The sequence below is a fragment of the Pochonia chlamydosporia genome, chromosome 5 (assembly GCF_001653235.2).
Source record: "Pochonia chlamydosporia 170 chromosome 5, whole genome shotgun sequence".
Classification (NCBI taxonomy): Eukaryota; Fungi; Ascomycota; class Sordariomycetes; order Hypocreales; family Clavicipitaceae; genus Pochonia; species Pochonia chlamydosporia.
This window is the reverse complement of record NC_035794.1, coordinates 1,278,388-1,302,925: the sequence shown is the minus strand read 5'-3', so window position 1 is coordinate 1,302,925 and position 24,538 is coordinate 1,278,388. Positions and strand designations below refer to the sequence as shown.

The 24,538-nt window shown below is 51.5% G+C and overlaps 8 protein-coding genes across 8 annotated transcripts; 6 read left to right on the top strand and 2 right to left on the bottom strand.

The window, feature by feature from the left end:
* Positions 1-1,980: 1,980 nt before the first annotated feature.
* VFPPC_13890 (hypothetical protein) lies at positions 1,981-2,609 on the top strand (the record flags this gene model as incomplete). Its single annotated transcript, XM_018291662.1, has 2 exons — positions 1,981-2,432; positions 2,504-2,609. The coding sequence occupies 2 exons, from the start codon at positions 1,981-1,983 to the stop codon at positions 2,607-2,609; spliced, it is 558 nt and encodes a 185-aa protein (XP_018141726.1).
* Positions 2,610-4,048: 1,439 nt separating this feature from the next.
* VFPPC_05688 (protein amidase) lies at positions 4,049-7,105 on the top strand (the record flags this gene model as incomplete). Its single annotated transcript, XM_018284839.1, has 3 exons — positions 4,049-4,184; positions 4,296-4,635; positions 4,708-7,105. The coding sequence occupies 3 exons, from the start codon at positions 4,049-4,051 to the stop codon at positions 7,103-7,105; spliced, it is 2,874 nt and encodes a 957-aa protein (XP_018141725.1).
* A 1,386-nt stretch (positions 7,106-8,491) lies between these two features.
* On the top strand, positions 8,492-10,008 carry VFPPC_05687 (centromere/microtubule binding protein cbf5-like protein; the record flags this gene model as incomplete). Its single annotated transcript, XM_018284838.1, has 4 exons — positions 8,492-8,747; positions 8,805-8,892; positions 8,948-9,108; positions 9,167-10,008. The coding sequence occupies 4 exons, from the start codon at positions 8,492-8,494 to the stop codon at positions 10,006-10,008; spliced, it is 1,347 nt and encodes a 448-aa protein (XP_018141724.1).
* A 514-nt stretch (positions 10,009-10,522) lies between these two features.
* Positions 10,523-12,188, top strand: VFPPC_05686 (centromere/microtubule-binding protein cbf5; the record flags this gene model as incomplete). The annotated part of the gene is made up of 4 exons (XM_018284837.1): positions 10,523-10,643; positions 10,747-10,903; positions 10,968-11,599; positions 11,653-12,188. 4 exons carry the CDS (start codon positions 10,523-10,525, stop codon positions 12,186-12,188), a joined length of 1,446 nt encoding a protein of 481 aa, XP_018141723.1.
* Positions 12,189-13,105: 917 nt separating this feature from the next.
* VFPPC_13889 (hypothetical protein) lies at positions 13,106-14,457 on the top strand (the record flags this gene model as incomplete). The annotated part of the gene is made up of 3 exons (XM_018291661.1): positions 13,106-13,379; positions 13,426-13,677; positions 13,724-14,457. The coding sequence occupies 3 exons, from the start codon at positions 13,106-13,108 to the stop codon at positions 14,455-14,457; spliced, it is 1,260 nt and encodes a 419-aa protein (XP_018141722.1).
* A 553-nt stretch (positions 14,458-15,010) lies between these two features.
* On the bottom strand, positions 15,011-19,082 carry VFPPC_05685 (MCM3-associated protein; the record flags this gene model as incomplete). The annotated part of the gene is made up of 2 exons (XM_018284836.1): positions 15,011-17,076; positions 17,135-19,082. 2 exons carry the CDS (start codon positions 19,080-19,082, stop codon positions 15,011-15,013), a joined length of 4,014 nt encoding a protein of 1,337 aa, XP_018141721.1.
* A 1,824-nt stretch (positions 19,083-20,906) lies between these two features.
* VFPPC_17965 (siderochrome-iron transporter) lies at positions 20,907-22,780 on the top strand (the record flags this gene model as incomplete). Its single annotated transcript, XM_022429633.1, has 2 exons — positions 20,907-21,172; positions 21,232-22,780. The coding sequence occupies 2 exons, from the start codon at positions 20,907-20,909 to the stop codon at positions 22,778-22,780; spliced, it is 1,815 nt and encodes a 604-aa protein (XP_022285313.1).
* A 411-nt stretch (positions 22,781-23,191) lies between these two features.
* VFPPC_05682 (low-temperature viability protein ltv1) lies at positions 23,192-24,483 on the bottom strand (the record flags this gene model as incomplete). The annotated part of the gene is made up of 2 exons (XM_018284835.1): positions 23,192-24,401; positions 24,464-24,483. The coding sequence occupies 2 exons, from the start codon at positions 24,481-24,483 to the stop codon at positions 23,192-23,194; spliced, it is 1,230 nt and encodes a 409-aa protein (XP_018141720.1).
* Positions 24,484-24,538: the final 55 nt, after the last annotated feature.

Genomic DNA, 24,538 nt, shown 5'->3' with positions numbered 1-24,538 from the left:
GCTCATCAAGTTTGTCACAATGCAGCGTACACACTGTATGTACAAAGTACAAAGTAGTCCTGGCATCGTTGCATCAGACGGCTTGCCTTGGACAAACGGGCATGGCTTGGTGGATGAGCCAGACATTGAGCCAGTTAAACTGTACAAACCTCCGGTTAGACGCCCAAGCAGCTCGAATCCTTGCAACCCGATCCAATCATGGCGATGATAGCCACCCGTCTTGCCGACCTGCCACTAGCGGGATCTGCCAGGTTGCGAGACGGGAGGCTTGTAACTGGCTTGTTGTTCTGCAATGTGGCACTGGGTCTCTGCTGGTGGGGGCGGAATTATTGGGACATCATTGATGGAGGTGAGGCGGATTGAGACAAGGAGGGAACATTGAACCAGACATTTGAACCTGGGAGCTGGACTGTTGGACGGGTACGGGGGTGGAGCAGACAGACATGGAGGTCAAAGGTGAACTTGACCATACTCTTCTTGTGAGAGGAGCACGCGTGCGCCTTGGAATATTTTGCTTGACTTGAAAAGGGCGAGTACATGCGTGGTACAAGGCGCCATCGAATGGCAAATGTGACCCTACCTGAGATGCTTGTTCCGCATACAAGAACCCTTGGTACTTGTGACAAGGTCGGGTAACCGAGCCGTCTTGTCTCTTCTTACGAAAATGTCTTGCTTCTCCCGCAGTTGCACGTCGATAGATCTCTCAGCCAAAGTATTCCGGTACGAACCATCCACCACGGACGATGGCAGATGTTTGCGGCTCGGCTGCGACACCATGTCCATTACCAAGCATTAGCATTGCAAGCCTTTGAGCTCACATGCTCCACGAGCCCGGCCGATACATGTACACAAGGGTACACAAGGGCACACGCATTCAGCGTCAAAAACACCTGCTCAGTTGAGCTATGCGGGAGCCAATAACCATTCGAATTTTACCATTAGTATTGTACGACATGCTCAAGGACCTTGTTCACCCCTTGTCCCTGGCGCAACTGGCCAAAGACCAGTCAATCATCTACAGGTTACAGGCGGTGATGTTTTTTTTTTCTCATGGAGGGCAACACAAGAGACGAAACAATAGACCGAGGTGGAGTCTGGTCATATCGTCAAGTGTTTCCCACTTACGTGTCAAGTCGTCAACTTGGCGCGGGGAGCCTGGCAATCATCTCATCTGAATTCAGCCCACCGCGCTACGAGACATTGAGGTGGCATGGACGATAACCGCCATCGCGGTTATTTCATATCATGGACCCGGTATAATTGCGCTAAAACATCCAAGTGACCTGGGTGCATATCCTTGGGTGCTGTCGTGTCAAGTGCACTTTGACCGCCGAGACCTTGCTCTAGCTTGCCGCGTGTAAGCCGGGAGGTGGAGCGAGAACCAGGTAGAGGAAAAATGGCGGATAATCGTGCTCGCAAACATTCGTCCATTTCACCTGGTGCGGGACAGTGAGGCCAAGCCGGAGGAGTTTGTCGGACTTATTGCCTGGGGCCGTGGGAATTCAAATGGCACACAGGAGGGTGACCGGAGATGTTTCTGCCCATGCCCTTGTCAGCCCGGGCATGGGTTTGAGAAGGCGAGGCATCACTGTGGACAGAATTTACAAGGGTTGTTTGGCTTCCCTGCTCACCAGCTTGAATTGCTGGATGGACCATCCAACAGTCGAGGTCAGGTTACACAGGGCAGAGGCCGGACTTCTCTGGCGGATGGTTGTCACCCGCTTGGTACTCTGACAAACTGCTCACGAAACATCTCCTCGTCATTGGAGGAGTTTGGAATGGTTTGCACGAATGGTCCGTATCCAGCCCGAGATGTTCCCGGCTGTGCGTCCACGACGAATGTGCCAGAGGTGATGAAACTATTTGTGGTGGACTCAGGAAACAACCTTGCTTGTGCGACTGGAAGCGATTTCAACATGACATGGAGATGGATTGATGTTTGGTCGAGCATATAAAATGCTGCTATGTGAATACAATAAAATGTCAGTAGATCGATTTTGCGTCCATGTTTGGCTCGACCGCCAGAAGATGAGTATGAAGTATATTGCATTGCTCACCATCTTGACTGCACCAAGATGTATTCATGCCGCTTCCAGCAAAACAAACGAAGGATGTGGCGGCGGCACTGCCCTTTACGATGCCCCAAGCTGGGCGTTGACGAATATCACCCGACGCAAGTTGACCCCGTTGGCTCTCAAACAATCCTCCAGCTCTAATGTGACCCCTCTAGGAATTCCGAATGACAAGGAAGTGTGGATGAGATTCGACATACGCAGCCCAGATCTTGACCCTCTGTACTGCTACATGCTGGTCCAGGTCAAGGACGACGCAAAGCATGCCTCATTCTCCGATCACAGGTGCGTTGGGAGCAATTTCACCGTGTCCTGGGGTTACACTGAGGAGAACGATGCAGGCATCATGACCATTGTGAAGTACGTACATGCTTAACTCCGTGACGGATCTTCTCCGTACACACAGATCACATACTGACCCGTTTGGATAGCCCGGGAAGGACCCGTCGTTGTTGGTTTGGATGGAGAGGAGTCAATGCACGAGAGAAACTTGACGACGTGGGGCCGAACGAGACAAAAGAAACGCCTCCGATGTGATTTTGGAACCAAGGCCAGAGAATGAGAGACGGCCTGAGCTGGTGGGTTGATAGTTCAGAGTACTCCATATAGTGGGAGGGAATGGAAACACTGATACTCTTGGACGTCCTTGGCCATCTGCCGAGAATTTGGGGCTTGAAATGATCCATGTTGAGCGCGCTTGTTTTTCACGATGAAAAACGAAGGATTGGACCCCTTCGACAAATATTACAGTCATGATAGGTTCGGGTATCGCGAGTGATTACAGCCCCCAAGAAAATAGCCGCGAGAAGACAGACTAAAATGTCATCCGACGACGAACTACGGCCGCCATACGTAGGAGGCGTGTTTCAGTGAGAATTAGTTTTGGCCAGTGCGCATCTGGAAGGGTTTAGGCTGAAGGTAGATCAATAATGTTTGCTTTAGTGGCCACGTGTGAGGTAGAATGTCTGATGTATTGAAGTGGTGCATTTGGAGGCGGGTTGAAGATTTTGTGTTCGAGGAGCTGCGAACATATGACTGGGTGGTTCTAATGTTGGGACTGGGAGAGACACAAGAGACAACACTATTTGGGAAGGTATTTCCTGTCGGGTTTAAAAAAATTAAATAAATGCGCGGCAAATCCCGTTTGGAGCTCACACGGTGGAAAAAAACAAGGTATATTTTGTGCCATGAGGTTTGGGGAAATTACATGCAAGCCATCTTGGTGCAAACATTTGAAGGCTTCAAGCCCACATTCGCAAAACATCAGAACACCCTGTCGTGAAGTCAGGGCCTAACATCCAACACCAGACCCAACGACGGATTCCCACCTCGTGTCAACCCTGAGGCCCTTATCATCAGCAAACACGCCTGCCAGACTGGCAAAGCCACCGTAACCTCGCACGACTTCTTCGGCGCTTAATCACCCCTCATCGTTGGCTCGCATAAAGGCGGGGAACAAGTCCTCTCCAATCACCACGAAGTTTACAATCTGGGGTCGCACGCCACGAAGGGGGCTGGCATCACCCATTCCCTCATTCTCCTGCATTGCTCATGTTGCCCGACACTTGACAACCTGTCAGGCAACGCATGACTTGCTCTCCCGAGAAAGGGTATTGCCGCAGCGAAAGGTGGTTTCAAGTCAGGGCGGACGAAGCACGTACCGGCTTTTGGGCAGACCAGCAATTTGTGCTACCCCCTCGACGCACCAACCCCATAATATTCTGAAGCTGGGACCGGCCTTGTTCCGTATTTGGTGATACTTTATGTTGGTTGTGTGTTTTACTTCACTTTTGGTTTTTCTATCTACTTGTTGATTGCGTTTCTGGTCGCCGGGTCTTAGCCCCGACTACGTCACGGCCGCTTTTCGATCGTTCGTCGCGATCAGGGCCGAGAGGCGGAGTTGGGACCCGAAGGCAGAGGGAATCTCGGCCTGCGCAATCATTGAATAGCGCTATCGGTGTCGAAGTTGGTTGACGATGCGGATCGCCTGTCTTCAGTTTGCGCCGCAGGTCGGAGACGTGGACAACAATCTCAACCGTGCGGATGCGATTTTAAGCCGGGTTGATCCTGAGGCCCTTGACGTATTGGTCTTGCCGGAGCTGGCTTTTTCTGGTATGTGCTGTTGCTGGCGGGCTGGGTAGACTGGGAAGCTGGTGCCCGGCTCTTGGGAATATGTTTTCTTTGAGGGATTAAATTGGCTGGTATATTCTGACCTCGCTTTAGGATACAACTTCAAGTCGCTCGGCGAGATATCGCAGTTCCTCGAACCGTCAGGGTCGGGCATCAGCTCGCTGTGGTCTCGTACAACCGCCCTGAAATACGACTGCACTGTGATAACTGGCTATCCTGAAAAAGTTGACCCGACTCTAAAATGGCCAACAAACCCAGAGTATTACAACGCTGCTATCGTCGTGAATGGCGAGGGGGAGACTGCGGCCAACTACCGGAAGACTCATCTTTACTATACGGATGAGACGTGGGCATTGGAAGGACCCGCGGGGTTCTTTGGTCAGAGATTGGAAGGTCTAGGACGGACTGCGATTGGAATTTGCATGGATCTCAAGTACGTATATTCCGGGCGATGGGACGCTTCATGGTGTTAAACCTCAGTCATACGAGCACTAACATGATGCAGCCCCTACAAATTTGAAGCACCGTGGGATGAGTTTGAATTTGCGCACCATGTCTTGGATTGCGGCGCTCGGCTTGTCATCGTGTCGATGGCTTGGATCACAAATGATGATCCGCGTCAGTTCAGTCGCATGCCTCAAGAACCGGACATGAACACTCTTCTTTATTGGGTCTCAAGGCTGGAACCAATCATTAGAGCGGAGTCGACGGAGGAAGTCATTGTCGTTTTTGCAAACCGCACTGGCGTGGAAGGTGAAGTCACATATGCGGGCACCAGCGCTGTTATTGGTATCAAATCTGGCGAAGTCCGGGTCTATGGTATTCTTGGTCGAGGCGACAAGGAGCTCCTGGTTGTCGATACAGATTCCGCCCCCTATGCCAAGCTCTTGTATCGACCAAGAGAGAATGGGTTTGAAGTTCAGGCTGCGGATTCTGAGGAGTATGACCACCGGCAGGAGTATGAGATCAACCGTGGCCAACGGTCCCAGCATCAACGGGGGTCTGAGACCATCTCACCTGAGCAACAGTGGCCTGGAAGTGAGTCCGACGCGACCCAGGGGAAAGGAGCGACTGCAAAATACCGCAGAAACGACTTATCTGTGCAAGTTCATGCAAGTTCATCCTCCAAACGAGGATCTGAAATGGCGCACATTCACACGCCAACTGCACCAAGCCCAACACCACAGTCCCTACGTCCAAAGCTCTTGGTTTCGACGAATCACCCTGACAGTCATAGATTTCTGAACGGACCTTCACCAGCGTCACTGTATGCGACCGGCACTAATAGGGCGCCGTTTCAAATTCTAGGTGGTGGAGTTCGTTTCCACGGCTCAAATGCACACGCTGGAATATCTCCCTTGGCGCCGTCTGAGTCTCGATTCTCCGAATCATCTTACGAATCCTCGCGACTTCACTGGGCACCTGTGCAGCAGTCTTCAGCAGTACAGGATTCACGGTGGACCCCTCCAGATGATGCAGATGACTTGATAGTATCTGACGGCTCACCAATTACGCATAACGAGAACCGACATAGCATCAGATCGGATGTTTCTGTGTGGAACAACCAACCTGGTCGTCCGCCAAGTATCTCCAATCAACTTCTCAGTCATCCTACTCCTCCTCCCGAGACTCGTCATCGACGAGTGCGTCGTGATGCCCCAGAGCGAGAGCCACCCGCACACCACATCGCGGATATCCCGACCAGGGAGTCATTTCAAATCCGCCCCTCATCTCCAAAGTCTCGACACGCCAGTAGATCACGCGGGCTTGAGAGATCAAATTCCGCCGCCGCAGGGACAAATGACTTGGAAGATGTCTGCCAGAGACTAGAAGACATGGCCATGTTTACGGAGTCGACTCAAAGCCATAGGGTCACTAGAGACCGCTCAAACTCTACGTCTGGGTATCAGGCTTCGAGAAGCCGCAGCCGGAGCAGGAAACCCACGCCTCGTGTGCAAGACAGGTACTATGATAGGAGTGCGATGACTGCTTCGATACCCATAGCGTTTGGACTGGATATTGCCGATCCCGTGGATGTGAGGCGTTCGAGCGGCTCGGGTGGCCAGCAGCGGACACATGCGGCAACTCATGATCCCCCAATTCTTCGGCCAGCTTCAAGAAGTCGCATAAGACAAAGGAGTACCTCAAAAGGGAGAATTGGTGACCGTCCCCCATCCAGAAACGCCTTTATGCAGCGCGAGATTCGGTCAAACACTCCCGCCAACTTTGTGGATAGGGCAGTGAGCCGTGGTCGTCAGAGAGAAATTCGACCAGCAACGGATCAACAATTGCCAACACCAGGGAGTCACGAACGGCGGAGAAGCGAAAATAACAGTCAAGGGCCTCCTCCTGATCCCGTGGACTTATCTCAGTTCACACTTATTGAGGAGTATCCTGCACCAAACTGTCCCGTCCATGGTTCCCGATCCCGCTCAGGAACAGGGCAAAGAGACCCCTCAGGGAACCGGCCGGCAACTACAAACCCGACTCGACCTCCTGCCCACCGAGAGAGAGTAGGAAGAAGGTCTACGCAGGTTACGCCGCGGCCGGCAAGTAGGAAGGATACTCCCGAGGTTGCTACACGGTCACCCAAACCCCCCCGAGATTCACCAAAGCCAAGCCCGCAGACTTCCAAACAGACTTCCAAAACGCCAAAACCTTCAACGACCACGTCCACCAGGTCAAAGCTACGCAATACTGTTCACAAGACCTCCGACGTTGTCGAGACTGTCGTAACTTCTGAACAACTAGACCTCAAATCACCGCAAGGTCCAAAAACCCCGAAGGCGATGGTTCTCGTCAACGACGGCAAACCAGACTCACGAGACATCAGCGCTGCGTTGCAATACGTGAAGCAGTCACTTGGGAAGCCTGTAGACAGGCCCAGGAGCGCAATTTGGTGAACACCCAACGAATTATATCCCTGATGATGAATGTAGCGTGCATTGGCGTTGATTTCACATTTCTTGATTTTTGATATTTTGTTCACGGATTAATGGAGTTTGAGCGGCTGCTGTATTTGGCATAGCGAGCGATGGTCAGGTTTTGAAAAGTGGACTTTATGTTTGGACTCGGGACGGTTTGGCGCATTCTGGTGTTTTACTAGAGTGATGGTGCAGAACGAAGCGATTCTTGATGGTTGCATATGTTACAGACTAGCTAAATGGACGAATGAAGCCAGGAAATTGCGGCTTTTCAGTATTGATACATGTTACAAGTGACGATGTGGCAAATAGGAAAAGTCTTTCTTCAACCACTGGCTGCTTGCTTAAACCTCCTAGTGGGAACTCTTTTATGACATGTGGAGACGGAATCTCGATCATTGAGCAAATCCCGCGCCGTATGCCAATGCCAAGTGGCTCGTTTACGGCACATTTTGGGTTTATTCTTTGAGCAAGTTGGAGTAGAACCAACAAGGATTTGCTCAATATGGCTTTTGGAGGTCGAATTCAGAGGACCCTGGGGTGTGCATGTTCGGGCCGCATCACTTGGAGGGACGTGATGGAGGGGTGGTCCAGGGGTCTTTGGGGGAACAGCGAGCAGTGATCACAATACACGTTGACCTTTGACGATGCTGATCACGAAGAAAACATGGATAGGATTGGCTACATATCGACGAATCACCAGCGAGTTCTGTCAAATGGATGTGAAAACGGACCAGGATACTTGCATGAGATGACGAGATTGTGCGAGATGATTGGTTCTCGAAGCGCCGACTTCAACTTCTCCCGTGAGTGGAGCCTTTCCCGATGTGATGGAACTTGACCTTCCTCGTCCTCGGCTGGCTGCACCTTGGGGCGATTGGTGAAGTCGTCACAAAGAGGCTGGGCCAGGTTACATGGCGGTCTGAGGGCATTTCATGCCTGCCACTCTTTTAGCCACACATGCAGTCGTCCTGTACGACAATGTGCAGTACATTCCACAGTCTGTGCGAGCTGGGGGCGGAATGTATTCAAGCCGTGAACGAGGGACCTTTCCCCTCAAAGAGCTGTCATCACACGCCTCAGCGCGATGCAACCGCATTCTCATTCTCTGCTGTCGAAAAATCTCAAACCAACAACTCAATGGTAGTACCGGGTGTGAAGGAATATATCAACGTCGGCGGACTTCCCGAATCCTCATTTCAAATAAAATCCGAAGAGCTGCTCTCCAATGTGAAGCACCGTGAAGCTCTCAGCAGCTTATCTCAGATACGCGCCGACTCACATCTGCTTTTGTGTTGAAATCCTTGGCGCTTGACTGTTTTGCAAAGAGGCATCCACCACGGTCGTATCCGTGGCAGCTGCAATATGCCACAGCCTCTGCGACTGTCCATCGTCTTAGCCGCCTTGGTGTCAGCGGCGCAGTCAGTTCTGGTGACGTCGGGGTCGAAATGCGCGACCAACTGCGGTAATGTTCTGGATAGAACATCCCCGGATGACCTTGTTTGCGATCAGGGTAGCTTTTCGAGTGACCCTACGGGACAGCTGTTTGCTGGTTGTGTTGGGTGTGAGAGATCCAGCACATTCTACAGCGGGAATAACAGCGACATCCAGGCTATGCTTTGTGAGTCTAGGTCAGTTTGAAACGATTGAAGAGGTTGCTAACATGGTGAACGCCAAGATAATGTCCGGCTTGCGTTATCGTACTGCGTCTGGGGCACAGTACCAGCCAAGAACCCTAAAGTTGTTGATACCCCTTGCATTACTACGTAAGGTTTACCATGATGATGCTGCCCGGGGCTACCCTTACTGATTCTGCATTAGGAAAGCATGTGGTCCTTTCAAAAACGCTGTTCAGTTCAAAAACCTGTCGTCAGAGTACAAAGCCTATCAGTACTGTGATATATGGCCGACAGGTGATGCCCCCGACTTCCAAGGCTGCACCGACTGCCTTCGAGCGGAAGGCAGGCAAACTATGGCGAATTGTTTGTGTTATCCTGCGCGGTTCGATGAATGATTCAGCATGCTGACTATGCCGTGCAGTTGTCGTCGCTCTTCAGGCTGGTTGCGAACAAAAGCCACCACCGGGCCTTTTCATTGGTCTCGATGGCGAGATATTTTCAAACACTGCAGTGCAAATCTCGACTCCAAGCCCTACGGCAAGCATCAACCCAGCTTGGTTTGACCAGGGCCCTTTGAATCTTGGTGCCAAGGTCGGCATTGCTATCGGCGCAGTCGTGGCCCTTCTCATTTGCCTTGGATGCTGCATCGTCTGGAATGGTAAGCGTCGAAGAAGGGCATACTTGCGAAACTTGGACACCAAGGTTGCTCAAAGAGGTTGGCCATCGCCGAATGGTCAACGAGAGATGGGCGAAACTGCCGGGCAGTCATCTTTCCGTGGTTGGGACGATACGCCTGTAAGTCAACAGCCGCTGCGCGGCTGGGACGACACTCCCGTGAGCCAGCAAGCAGCACGAGGCTGGGATGACTCTCCCATGACGGCAAACAGCGATAAGCCGTTCCCAAGATACTTCTCACCTTACTCCAGCCAGTACAACAGCCCGGTGAGCGCCCAGGAAGGTCAGGCCATGCAGTGGCCACAGGCAGCTTTGCCTCATACCCACCACATTGGCGTTGCTACCACTGCTGAAGGTTCGCATGAACCTTGGAGTCCAGCGTCGGAGGATAAGGGCAAGTCGAAAGTCGAAGCCTATGAGATGCATCATGTGGACAAGAGTGAGAGTTGCAGCTCACTGAGCCAGCCACACAGGGAGATCGAGGAGCCACCGGTGTTGAATCACCCTGGCTATGGGAGAGGCCAAAATATCCCGCCCGCTCATTACGTACTGAATGAGCGTGATGCTAGGCATGGAAATGCTATTTAGAAGATTCTTGAGGAACGAGGATTGCGCAAGCGTTGGAAGTCTCGATGGGATTTCTGTCTCATTTTGGCAAGGTGTTTGGCGTTTGATGGCTTCTTTCTGTACTTATGATTCGCGGAACGGTCATGAAATTGCCTTCCATAAATAATGACTGCCACGCAGCACACATATCCAATCAACCATGCATCAATTGATAATACATGAGAGAGGTCAACGTCTGCTTCTTGTGAGACTTTTCTCCTAGGCTCACATCGGATTGATGTGGCTAGTGGGGTGGCTTGCACCAAACCTGAATCCCAAAACAAGGCTAGCGCAAAACTCCAGCCACGCACCAAACCAGTGCAAAGTCCCCACACAGGCGAAAGGGAAAAAAAAATTTGGAAGCTTTCCAAACCACCACTGGCATTCAGTGCAAAAACATCACCACGAACCTGCAAGCACGCCCTCGTCGAGCCACCCCCATACGAGTGTGCATTATACATCGGCTGCAGGATCCCGGTTACATTATCAGTTCAAGATGACGATGGAAGTTGTCAAAACCAAGAAGGTGGAAGAGGAGCACACCATCAAGCCCCAGGCCGTGACACCTGCTGTGGACACGAGCTCGTGGCCTTTGCTCCTCAAGAACTACGACAAGCGTGAGTGATGGCGTCCTGGAAGTGGTCAATTGGTGTTTTGCGTTCGATGGAACCAATTGAGCATGTATGAGATGGACAGATTAACTGACAATTGTGCGGACAGTGCTCGTTCGAACTGGTCACTTCACCCCGATCCCCAATGGCTGCTCCCCATTGAAGCGAGACATCAAGTCTTATGTTAGCTCTGGTGTTATCAACCTCGACAAGCCTTCAAACCCTTCTAGTCACGAAGTCGTCTCTTGGGTCAAGCGCATTCTTCGGTTCGTTGGACCTTTGGCGGTGAAATTTGGAGGCTGGAATATTTTTGACTAACCGGTGTAATAGTGTTGAGAAGACTGGCCACAGCGGCACCCTCGATCCCAAGGTTACTGGATGTCTGATTGTCTGCATTGACCGCGCTACTCGTCTCGTCAAGTCCCAGCAGGGCGCAGGAAAGGAATACGTCTGCGTGATTCGCCTCCACGACAAGCTGCCTGGCGGTCAGGCCCAGCTCGCCCGTGCCCTCGAGACCCTCACTGGTGCTCTGTTCCAGCGTCCTCCTTTGATCTCTGCCGTTAAGCGTCAGCTCCGTGTCCGAACCATCTACGAGAGCAAGCTCATCGAATTCGACAATGACCGCCACTTGGGTGTCTTCTGGGTCAGCTGTGAGGCTGGTACCTATATCCGAACTCTTTGCGTGCACCTTGGTCTCCTCCTTGGTGTTGGTGCGCACATGCAGGAACTGCGTCGTGTTCGCAGTGGTGCCATGGACGAGAACAAGCACTTGGTTACTCTCCATGATGTCCTTGATGCTCAGTGGACCATGGACAACACCCGCGACGAGGCCTACCTGCGCAGAGTGATTGCTCCTCTTGAGACTCTCTTGACTGGCTATAAGCGTCTTGTTGTCAAGGACAGTGCTGTCAACGCTGTGTGCTACGGTGCTAAGCTTATGCTTCCCGGACTTCTGAGTTATGGTATGTACAATCAGTTGTGTCATTTACAAAACATGCACTAATCGTTGTTACAGAGTCTGCCATTGAGCACAATGAGGAGGTCGTCCTCATGACCACCAAGGGTGAGGCTATTGCCATTGGTATCGCTCAAATGTCTACTGTTGAGATGTCTACTTGCGATCACGGTGTGGTTGCCAAGGTCAAGCGCTGCATCATGGAGCGTGACCTGTACCCCAGACGATGGGGTCTTGGCCCTGTCGCCCAGGAGAAGAAGAAGCTCAAGGCTGATGGCAAGCTGGACAAGTTTGGCCGTCCCAACGACAGCACTCCTGCCAAGTGGACCTCTGAGTACCAAGACTACAGCGCGACTGACGCTTCTGCTGCCGCCGCTGCCGCAGCCCCCACGCCTGTGAAGAAGGTTGAGGAGACCAAGGTCGAGGTCTCCACGCCTGTTGCCGACGATGGCGACAAGAAGAAGAGAAAGAAGCACGAGGGCGAGACTCCTGATGAGAAGGCGGAGCGCAAGCGAAGAAAGGCTGAGAAGAAGGCCGCCAAGGCTGCTAAGAAGGCGGCAAAGGGAGAGGCTGCATCCGACGATGACAGCGACTAAGTGGCATTATTGTGGTTTGCTTGTTTGTCAGACAAGGGGTCAGGAGTACTTGATTTTGAATGTTTGTCGATATGTGGACGGTCTTGCTGTACCATATTGTTGTGACTTGGAACACGGCGTTTGGCATAAAATGTTTTGGGAAGAGTAGCTGAGACTCGAATACATGTTATAAAATTACCTGCCTGTTTGGATGTGACTTATGCATGGGATGTGTTAATCAGCGATTATCTCATCGTGTCTGCGCGTAGATGAACGCCGTGCAACATCGCGTAGACTATCCCATCTCCACATTCATCCCAAACACCAGTTACTTCTCCTCATCCGAATCCATGAACCATCCCCCAAAGTGACCACGGCTTCAACCGTAATACAACCCGACCATAAGGCCGCATATAATACTCCGTAGTTTCCGAACAAACCGAACACATTTCCAATCACACCCCTCAGCACCAGAGCCAAACACCCATCAATTCACTCTACCCACCGTGCAGCCACAAGTGAACCAGCACATCTAAGCGCCGAACCCATGTCCCCGGCCCCCAAATATCACAATCTCAATGCACCACCGCCGACATGGTTCGTCGCCTTCTCCCTACGCGCCCGTTTCTCCTCTAGTGAAAAATCCCACAACATCCCCAGAGTGATTGGTTCTGCATCCTCAGCAAATTTCACAGCACAGGCGTAAATGGAACGGTGACGAGAAATAGCGTAGCTTGGGCGGCAATGCTGTGCTGCGTAGTTATATGTATGTTGGTCCGAATTCGTTTTTCAATGCTTCCCTCCCTTGTACTCCGTGTGTGTGTGTGTTTCGCTCTTTTACATCTTCGCTCGTTTTAATTAATTTCGTTTATGCGAGAGTGTCTGGTACACTTTTCATTTTCCTTCTTTGTACATTGATTATCTGAAATTGCAGCAGCATGGCTAGAAACGTTTTATTTCTCCTGACGGTGTTGTTGCCAGTGACGGGATTGCAAGTCACGCCAAATTCACCATGTTCGAATATCTGCATCGACGCTTCCGACCTGGATGCCTCTGATCCCAACTCCTCCAACACGCATGGCAAGGACATTGTCTGCCCAGACACCCAATTCGAGAGCAAAGCCAATGGGCAAAAGTTCAAAAGTTGCATGACGTGTCTGCAGAATAGCACGTACACACAAGGCAGTGAGAGCGATCAGGCTTGGTTCCTCTGTAAGTTTTCACCACTACTACTTGATATTGCAAACTAACAAGACAGATAATCTGAGATATGCATTCGACTACTGCATCTTTGGGTACCCCAACGCCACGGGCATCGGCTCAAACCCATGCCTCACACCCGAAGCGTGCGGAAAGTTAGGCACCGCACTAAAAGACGGCATCACAACACCAGAGAAAGTCCAACGTCTTCAGTACTGCGACATAGATGGCGGTGTACTCACGGGCTCTTACTACGAGAGTTGTCTGCAGTGCGTACAAGCAGACGGCCAACACGCCTACCTCTCGAACTGTACGTCACACCCCAAAATCCCAAAAACACCATCTAATTCTCGCAGTCCTCATCGCCCTCGAAGCAGGGTGTAAGCAAAAACCCCCAGCCCACATCCCCATCGGCCTCAACGAAACAATATTCACCAGCCACACCATCCAAATCGTCGAACCGTCCGCACAATCCTCCTCCTCGCCATCCCCAGTCCTCTCGACGCCCGCAATCGCCGGCATCGCCATAGGAAGCGTCGTCTTTCTCGCCCTCCTCTCCGGCTGCACGTACATGCAGATCCGGAAGCGCAGAAACAAACTCGACCGCTCCCGACGCACGCTCTCCTTCCGCTGTAAGACAGCAGCAGCTACATCACAGCCCGTATACACGGACGACTACGACGACGAGCGGTTCTTCGAGAAATCCGAGGCGGAAGTATCAGCAGTGAGCATGAGCCCCGTGGCGAGGTCGAAGCCCGTGCCGTGGGAGGCGCATGGGCGCCAGTTGAATATCAGTACGAGCGTGCCGTGTCCGGAGGCGGCGTACACGAGTCCCAGGATGGGGGGGTTCTCGCCGGATGATTTTACGCCGCCTACGTCTACTGTGTCGACGAGGTCGAGTGCGCCGTTGCTGAGGGGGGGGTTCCCCAGTCCGGGGATGGGGGGTGGTGTTTTTGGGAGGCCGAGTGCTGTGGTGAGTCAGGATGCGAGGGTGAGGAGTGAGACTGTAGATGGGAGGAAGGGCACGCCGGGGTCGCCGGTGAGGATTACGAGGATTCAGACGACGTTTGATCCGCCGCCTACGAAGTGAGATTTATGGTGACGACTGTTTCTTTTTTGTTTATGAGGTGTAATGGATTATGGGGTGCTTGCAAAGGCATGATTAGTCGTAAATACCCAGACCGACACGGGTTGTCGTGTTTCTGATGACAATGTCAGATAAAGAACATCACAGCAATAATGAGATATCAAATTTGAGCCCCTGACCGTCACAACCCGTGACGCAAACAAATTTTCATTACTTCGTCCAGTTCCTCCCAGGACCACATTCAACTAGTGCTACAGTGCCATGCCCGCTTATACAAAAAAGAAAGATGAAATAGAATAGGAAATAATAGCCTGCCAAAACTGAGACAGGCGGACAAACTCCGCCATGGTGTCCGTGAGCTGTTAAGGAACCCGTCCGTCATCCAACTCTATGGGTATCTGACGTCGTTGACTCTGCCAACGAGAAATATAGACATGTAAATACGTGTCATCAATCCACCTTGGTGGAAAGTATGATGAATTTTTTTGAGAGTGAACCCATCCCTTGTTCCCATTCTTAACCTATGTCGAGCCATTTGATCCTCCCAAACGCCAAATTAGATGCTGTCGTCAAACCAAGGTGATTCCGCTCGTGATTCGCTTCGCAAACGCTCGTTCTGAGATTTAAACCACTCTCGTCCATCCTCCAATTCCTTTCGGATTGCCTTCAGTTCACTTGTAAGCTTCTCTGCCTCGCTCATGATTCGCTTATGCTTGCTGCGCTCCGTGGATTCATCGTTTTCCACTTCGTTGACGTCCTCTCCAGACATTCTCTTTCTCTTGTTCGTTGTTGATGCATCATCAACTGTTGGTATGCCCATTTTCCTAAGCGGGGAGGATTCAAAGGAATGAGTGCCTCCGCTGACAGAAGCTCGCCTGATCGAATTTTCTGTGACTGTTGACCTGAACGCTGAGCTCGTATAGTGATGTGGTCGTTTCTTCATGTCACGGGCCATAAGCTCCGGCACAGCGGTGCCATCGGGCAGCTGCACGATGCCCATAGCCTTGAGCGTCCATCGAGCCGATGCGTTGCTTGTGGACCTGGAATTTTCTGGCGGTTCGCTCTCCCTGGAAGAAATGGAAGGTAGGGACCGGCGAAACCGGCCAGGTTTGGCCAGGTAGAGATCCCGTAAGGTCCTCGTCTTCCCTCCCAGTTTCCGGCTCGAGTTCGGTGATGACTCTCGAGAATCACGGCTACTGGACACAGAGTGTGTTCCGGTTCTGAACTCTTGTCTCACAATCGACTCAACCACTTCCCGCTCATTCTCCATGCCGGACAGAACACCGCTGGACAACAGAGCCTCGCGCGCTTCACGTCTGCTCAGATCCTTGTGTTTCAGCAGATCCATGAACTCTTCCGGGCGATTGACTTTGGCAAGCTCTGCCTTTCGTTTCGCTGCTTTCTTGGCCGCCTCTTTCCGAGCTGCTCTTTCGGCCGCATGTTGTGATTCGTAAAACGCTCGAAGCTGGTCACGCCCGCTTCGCCTGAGCGCACTGAGACGTTTCTCTCTTGCGTTTTGCTTCCATCGATAAAAGTACCGTAGGGAGAGGTTGTACGTTCGAAACTGCTTCACTTCTTCGTTTATGCGCCTCTCCTCTTCCCTCTGCCTCGTCTCTTCCGCTTCTTGCTCGAACTTGTCAAATGTCTTTCTGATAAGTTCATCAATCATGAAGACTTGGAACTGCTCCAGGATACCGTTGTCGCCCATGACAAACCACTTTGCGAAATCGCCCATCAAGTCGCGAGGTTTGGCTGCAGGTTTTGGGCCAGATGCCAAACCGGGCGGCTTCGATCCACTGCCGTTGTCGAAAAGTGCTGATCTACCGGGGGGTTGGCTAAATCCGGACCCGGAATTCAACGCTTCGCCAGCTGATGCGGCAACGGATGGACTCGGTGTAGGTTTAACTGTAGGAAAAGCCGGCTTGTCTTGGGTCAGTGGAGAGATAGCAGGTGAAATTCCTCCGCTAGATGCAGCATTTGTGTTCATTTGGAAGCCCAAAGTACTGGGCTGTTTCATGAAACCAGCAGACGTGTCTGAAGGGTTGCCGCTTGATTTACTCATGTCAAGTTTGCCAAACGGACTAGACCCTGATTGTGGTGGTGTTGCTTTGAAGCCACCGATACCTGACCCGGTAGTAGACTGTTGTTGAGATACAGGTGGTGGATCTGTGTGTTGTTTAAGTGTCTCTGCAGTGGCGGGCAGCGATTTAGGCTGGGGAAGGGGTGGAGGCGGCATCGAACACGATGGAGGCGTCGCCTTGGCCGTGTCTCCTGGTGGTTTTGGACCTCCCAGTCCGGAAGAAAAAGGACTCGACACTTGAGTGCCTGTCGTATTGTTTGGGAATGACGAGCCCTGTGCTGTGAATGGGAAGCTCGGTTTGCTTTCCCCAACTGGTTTGTGGACAGATGTCTGTGCTGGCGCGAATGGATTTGCAGTGACGCCTCCAAACATAGGTTTGGGCTCCGTCTGCTCGCCACCGGTCTTTGGTGCAAACGATGGGGGCGCCGACCCGGCGGCTGCAAAGGGATTTGATTGTGTGCTGGCAGTTGTTGTCGAGGAGGCAAAGGGGTTCTTGATAACATTAGGCGTTGTATTGTTCAGAGCTCCAAACGATTTCGAAGCTAAGGGCGATTCGTTAGCAATTTTCTGTGCATCCTGGCGCTTCTCCAATTATCATACCTTGCTGAGCATTTGGGGTCAACCCCATCCCTGATAGCCCGGTCGTTCCAAATGGCGACGAGCTCGGCACAGTTGTCGTTGATGAACCACCTCCGGGAGCCCCAAGCCCGCCGAAAGCTGTTTTAACTTGCGCCGGAGGTTGACTATCTTGCACAAAAAGACTACCTTCCGATTCCAGGCCATTCGCACTACGTGTTCCATTGGGGTCCTCCCAGACAGTGCGATGTATCAGCTCGGGAAGAGGCTTTACCCCTCGTTTTCTTTCTACCAATGTCTTTGAGAATTGATGTTGTAATCGACGGTGTGGGAGCGGACGTCGACCATCAAGTATCAGGATCTTTCGTCCTATATCGGTTGGGCTTTCCGGATCTTCAACGAATTCCAAGCTGTGGAGTTCTGCAAAGTCGATAGCTTGTTGTACAGTGTCGAATTGAAGAAACTTGTTCAACGTTGCCGCTGTGACATCCTTGGCAGGGTCCTTTGGTCTCGAAAGCGCACGTTTTATAGTTTGTAATATGGATCTTCGGAGCTGAGGAAAGTGACATTCCGCGAAGCATGCCATGGTGTAGGAAACTTTCGGGTCCCGAACAATGCGAAAATATGCTTGTGAGGCTGCTGAAGCGGCAAGTGATGGGCCATCTTTGAGTGGACCGTGGAAATCGTGCGTGTCTTGGAGCGCTTCAACCAAGGAGACTGCCGTTCTAACGACATCCGAGTCCCGCCACAGATAGGACTTCCATTGTCGTTGAAGGGTTTCCAAGATGCTTGGATCGCGGGCGTGGAATACTAGATAGTATGCTCGGAATTCTGGCTCATTCTCGCATTTTATTCCCTGCTCGTTGCAGTCGTCGTAGACATCTCGTAACGATAAGAGGGCTTTGCCGAGCTGCTCCAACTCTTGTTGCTGGACAAAATCCTCAGGTGCCTTGCCCTCCTGTGACAGCAAATGCAAGGATGTGACATGAAACCTGGCAATATTCTCCAACACATATACCTGGGTCTTAATCTCTTCCGGCGTCAGTGACGAGAAGAATGAAAAGTCGCGACGAATGGCGCGAGTGCGGTCCCAGAGAAAGCCGTGTACAGTAGGCAAGTTGTCGTCATTTCGCAACAGATCGTCCAGGAGATAGTCCAGGGTCCGACGCAGAGCTGGAACAGAACGAACATCCATGGGAAGTGGAGCTTCTTGGCCAGCGGCTGAACGCGCCAATTTCTTCACCATCTTGCTCGTGTTGGCGTATGTTGTTCTGGGATCTTTTTCCGCATGGACGACGTCTAATTCGGTTATTCTGGTGATCTTCTCGAATTCGGGACACATATCTTCGCATATGCCCTTGAAATCAATTGCATCGCTCAGCGCCTTTCGCTTATCCGGGTCATCGATCAGTCCGGCCTTGGTAAGCGAGGTTCGGACTCTTTTGCGATACGTCTCGTACTGCTCGCGGAATTTCGCCATTGCTTGTTTGTTTTTTGGGTTTCCGGGCTGTGATGGCCAGGATGGCGGACTGATTCCATCCTTCCGCAATTGCTCGTACACCTTCCGAGCTAAAGGATCTGCGGAGTTATAGGGCACCACAGGAACAGCTTCATCACCCATCTCGGATGAGACGCTTGAGGGTGATGTAGCTCGAGAGCCTTCGCCATCGGACTGAAATGGTTGGAGCAATCCATTTTGATTGTTTTTGTCATGACGTCGAGGTTTCGCTTTGGCCTTGGGTTTATTGCCGTGGCTGTCAAACGGGCTACTCTTGCTTTGATGTTTGCCGCCGTCGCTCAAGGTCGCATCTTTCGATTGAAAGGGGTTAAACGCTGCCTTTTTATGATTCTTAGCCGCATCGCCTGAAGCATCAACTCCAAATGGATTTGTTCCGCCGTTGGAGGTGGCTGGGGCGAAAGGATTGACGACCGCTCCGGAACCACGCGTCCCTTGGGCGAGAGACGAAAACATTTGGTTCGATGATGCAACGGACGTCGCATGCACCTATGTTGTTGGCTTGCACATCGAGGGTGAGTATGGGGTGCCTAGCCGTGGGAGATGGAGGCGGGCCGATCGCGTAGGCAGATGTTTCGTCTTGATGTCGTGGAGAAGCTATTCGGAGGTTGGTTTCGGCAGCTCTAGCTCATGAGGAGCCCACTCCAGCTTGCTCACGTGACACTATACAAAACTTGCGCTTCAGTCGCCTTTGAAGTTGAACAACAGGACAGCGACAAATATACTTGAACTCTCTACATCTTGAGGTTGTGAGAGACTACTGATTTCCTGATGGCAGCTTTGATTGTATTCAACTAACATGGCGATGTGATAGCGTGTGCTTGGATGGTGTTAGCATCACACAGTGGCTGGAGGTGTCAGGTGTGTTTGCCTATTGCTTTTTCGATCCAACAGATATTGCCAATTGAGAATGTCACTACGGTGTTCAACGCGTCGAACCCGTCTTGGCAATTGACAACAATTTTAGCGAACTGCTCATTCTTGACGCAAGTTTTTTGAGCTTTATAACCCGTTCAGGTTGCGTCCTCACGTGTCGTCCTTCTTGTGCAGGGTAGGCAACCCTGATTCTGAGACTCAACCCGCAACTTCGAGAAGTCCCTAAAAAGGCGTTCGCTTCACGATAAAGTGGCGTTCAAGGTAAGAGTTTTGCCTCGGTCAAATACTTGTGTACATTTGCGCTACCATTGTTTCTGGGCGAACTGTACGGACCGGACTTCATTGTTTGGCTACGTCTCACGCGACAGTGCCATGCATCAACTCGTACAGGCGACAACTTATGGCCACAGCACAATCTCACCAAGGCTCGTGGTAGCCTAAATTTTAACTCATATAAATCGCTAGCGTGGTTCATTACTCGGAAAGTCGCCTCATATGTCAAATTTTCCATCACAGGCTGCGATCTGCTGGACTTGGACGGGCACGATATAATCTAGAGCGATACTCGTCTTCTTTGAGAGGCAACATCATGCCACACCCAGGGATCATTGGCGTATCAGTCGAATGTTACCCGCGACACGCTTTAAACAGCTCAAATAACCGTAAATACGAAGACCCTGGATGGTAAGCAAAAGCAACAGACCACGAGCAAATTTGTACCAGCGTCTCCGACCAGTCTAGATCCGGCATGATGCGATGCCAAAATTCAAAACCCACGCAGAAAAAAAATGACCCGCAATATCCCAGAAGATCCGAAGTCGGTAGCTTTCCGTTGCATCTAGAACTCCAGTACCCTGTTGCATTGCTCGGCGGGTCAAGAGGTATTCCCGAGTAAAAGGCGAGCCAAGAAGATTGAACGTTTCATCGGCAAAAGCGGCAGAATACACACCAGGTGGGCTCGCTCCAAACAACCCATGGTCGAGAGAAAGAAAACCAAACGTAAAAAACCATCAAGCGTCACACGCGGCCTGCAAGTTGTGGACCCCAAAATCGGAGAGTCCGTAATCAGATTACTGCTCACCCTCACGCTACCATCTTATCAGATCCTGTTTGTACGCCAAACTCCAGACCGGCCAATCGCGTGGCAACAATGCCCCGAGCTAGTGATGGCTAGTTGTAGTGGAGATGGAAAGAATTTCCCTGCATGAGCTTTGTCAGACCTTGGTGATTTGCGGTAGGGTTTCGTGGCTGCAGGTATTTACTTGCCTGATGCCCTCTTGGCTTGGAACGAGGGAGGGAGGAAGGTGAGAGAAAGAAACGAAGGGCGATCATCTTTTCAACAACGCCGACATATAGCGCTCCCGACGTTTTTCTCTTGTAAAACGCGAGGACTTTGCGCCCAACATGCACAGTATTAAGAATGCAAATCCCAGGACGGGCGAGGCAGGCTCGTTCCCAGCCGTGGACGCCGCCGAAGAAAAGCCCAACAATGGGCAAGATAATGAGGGCTTCTCCAGCGACTCTGACAACCTCAGCCTCGAAGAGAAGAATGAGAGAGAAATCCAACGGAATCCCAACCAAGTCACTGCCAACGCTGAGCTTGGTATCCAAAAGGCCGAGGCTGCTGCTCTCGTCTGGACCAAGAAGACAGTCTACTGCGCCTATGCCTGGTAAGCAATACGCATCCTGCCGCGCCGCCAGCGTTGCGATCTGACTCTTTCGCGTACAGGATCTGGCTTTGCTTCTTCATGCTGGCCTTCCAGCAGGCGATTCTGTTCAATGTCACTGCCACTGCGTATGCCGAGTTCTCGACGGCACCAGCCATTGCCACAGCCTCTATTCTCGCCAACATTATTGGCGGAGTCTTGAAGTTGCCGATCGCCAAGACGCTCAACATCTGGGGCCGAGCTGAGGGCTACCTGGTCTTTTTCTGCGTCTACTTGCTTGGCATCGTTATCTTGGCATCCAGCAATGGACCCGACAGCTATGCAGCGGGCTATGTCTTTTACTGGATTGGCTACGATGCCGTTTATCTGATCCTGGACATCTTTGTTGCCGATACGTCGGGTCTGCGAAATCGTGCCTTTGCATTCTCCTTCGTGTCTACGCCCTTTATCTGCACAGCCTTTACTGGCCCATTGGCCGCGCAGGCCTTCTTGCTACACAGTACCTGGCGCTGGGCCATTGGATGCTTTGCCATAATCCAGCCCTTCATCTTCATTCCCCTGGCCGTGGTGTTCAAGTTCTACCAGAAGAAGGCTGAGCGATTGGGTATCTACAAGCACCAGAGCAGCGGGCGCACGACCATGCAGTCCATCGTCCACTACATTCACGAGTTCGATGTTATCGGCGCCATTCTCCTCATGGCTGCTTTCGTTCTCTTCCTCCTGCCCTTTGCCCTCGTCAGCTACGGCCGAGCCACCTACGACAGCGCTACCTTCATCGCCATGGTCATTTTCGGAGTCCTGCTGTTCCCCGTCTTCGCCGCCTGGGAGAAGTGGTTTGCCAGAACCCACTTCGTCAGATGGGAACTCTTCAGACAGAGAACCGTCCTGGGTGCCTGCTGCATGGCTGCCCTCTCCTTCTTCAGCTTCTACTCGTGGGACCTCAACTTTTACAGCTTCGTCCTCGTGGTGTACAACCTCAACTTCAGCAACACCGGCTACATGACGCAGATTTACAACGTCGGCTCCTGTTTCTGGGGTGTCGTGTTTGGTCTCTGGGTCAGATACACCAAGCACTTCAAGTACACGGTCCTCTTCTTCGGTCTTCCTCTCATGATCCTCGGTGCCGGCCTGATGATCCACTTCCGCGGACAGGACGCCGACATTGGCTACATCATCATGTGCCAGATCTTCATCGCCTTTGGCGGTGGCACCATTGTCATTGGTGACAACATGGCTGTCATGGCGGCTAGTGACCGTGACGGTGTCCCCATGCTACTTGCTATTCTTAATCTTTTTGCTAGCATTGGTGGCGCCATCGGTGATGCTGTCTCTGTTGCTATTTATTCCAAGACTTTCCCTGATGCTCTTCGCTCGAGGCTACCTGCGGATATGCAGGACCAGGTTAGTAAGATTTATCTTGGTGGATATGCCACGCAGATTACTTTCCCGGTGGGATCGCCGACTCGAGATGCTATCAACTATGCGTGGGGTCAGAGTCAGAGGTATGGGTCTATTGCGGCGACTGCTATTCTGACGCTGGGTATTCCTGCTGTTGCGGTGTGGAAGAATTATCGGGTGGACAAGAAGCAGAACAAGGGTACCGTCATTTGAGCGACGAGTATTTGCTGTTTGTTGCGCGTAACACGCGACGCTTTTGAGTGTGGGAGGCAAAGCTTTTAGTATGTTGCGCTTGTGGTTTGACTCGGGAAGTTGGATCGTGCAATTCTCTAATGATCTATCTAAAATTTAATTTACATTTACATCTTCTAATATTGCTCAACTTATTTTCTGTTCTTTTGTGTCGTTGCTTCTAAGCAGTGCGTTGCAACGTCAGCTGCTAATGCTCAGTTATGTGAAGTTAACGTCTCAAGTTCAGAGCTTTGTTTGCTGTCGCCGCGATGCATCTGTGGGACAACCAACAAATAAAACATCACAAAGCACCTAGGTAGTTAGAATCAATGGATCGGTTCCAGTTCCAGTAATATCTCATTAGGTCATTATATACATGCAGACTTTCTTGCTCTATTTACCAACATTTCTGCCACGAATGCGCGGCGGACCCAATTCTCTCCGAATCTCTTCCAACTGCTCTAGACCAGTTTGTGCTTTAGACTTCTTCGATGTTCTCTTCCCAGGCTTCGTATAGCTTCCCAGAAAATCATCCAAAATTCCGTCGAAATCCCTTCTCGTGGGCCCGACAACACTGGAAGTCGATGCTTGAGACATGGACGCCATGTCATCTTCAGGGTCCTCGAGATACGACTCTTCAACTTTGTCAAATCTGGCATCCAAAAAGGTCATTTGCTCTGTTCGGAAGAGTGACGACGACGTCATGGAATAGCTGGAGGCATCTGTCAATGCCCCCTTTCTCTTCTTTTTCTTGCCGCCGTTGGTGGTAGTGGTCCATGTGGACTGGAGTTCTGATTGAGATGGCGCAGCGCGCGGCTTGCCGGATTTCTGCTCCTTTTTGAATTGCTTAAAATCCTCCATCCAGTCTTGCGATGGCCCAACCTCAGGTTGCTCTGGAACTGCAACAAGATCCGGTACCGCCTCGTTGTACTCCTTTGTGGGCTTGGCAGTATCGTCTGACTCCCAGCCTTCGTCATCTTCGTCGAAGAAGTCACCATCGAATTCGTCGTCACGTAGCTCCTGGCCGTCCTTGGTAAGGTTCTTGAAGACGTCGTCGTCTTCGTCATCAACGTATGCTTCGTCTTCCAAGGCTTCAAGGACTTCCCTTAATCTAGGGTCCATGTCGGGCTGGAATCCACGGATAGAATCGGGGACGTCTTGTTGCGCCTGGTAGGTGACTCTGGTGAGGTTTTTCGAGGGAAGCATTCCGTCGTCGAATAAGTCGCCAGACTTTTGTTCCAGGTCCATCTTTTTCAAAGCATCTTCCAGTGACTCCTTTTGCTTGCCCTTGGTTTTGGTGTTGGCATCAATGAAGACGACCTCACCGCTGGGGGCAGAGTTCAGATCTCGCAAATGTTGCATGTAATCATATTCGGTATCGTCGAAGTACACGCCGTAGTTGGCAGCTTCGCCTTCGTTAGCTCGAATTGCAGCGGCATCAGAGCCAAATTCTGATGCCAAATCATCAAGGTGTTTGACTTTTGACGATCCAGGCTTTGGTTGGGTTGGATTTAGGACCATGGCCGGGGCATTCTCGTCGTGGATGAGAGGGTCATTTTGCGGTCGGTGGACCAGCGTGAAGTGCTGGGCCGTCTTCTTGTCACTATAGTTGTAGTCAGTATCTTTGAAGAGAAATTATCATCGTGACAATAAGACCCGACGTACATCCACTTTCCTCGAGGCATCTTGGCGGTATGTCGTGATGTGATGGGATCAAACTTTGCTGCCCACAAGGGTAGT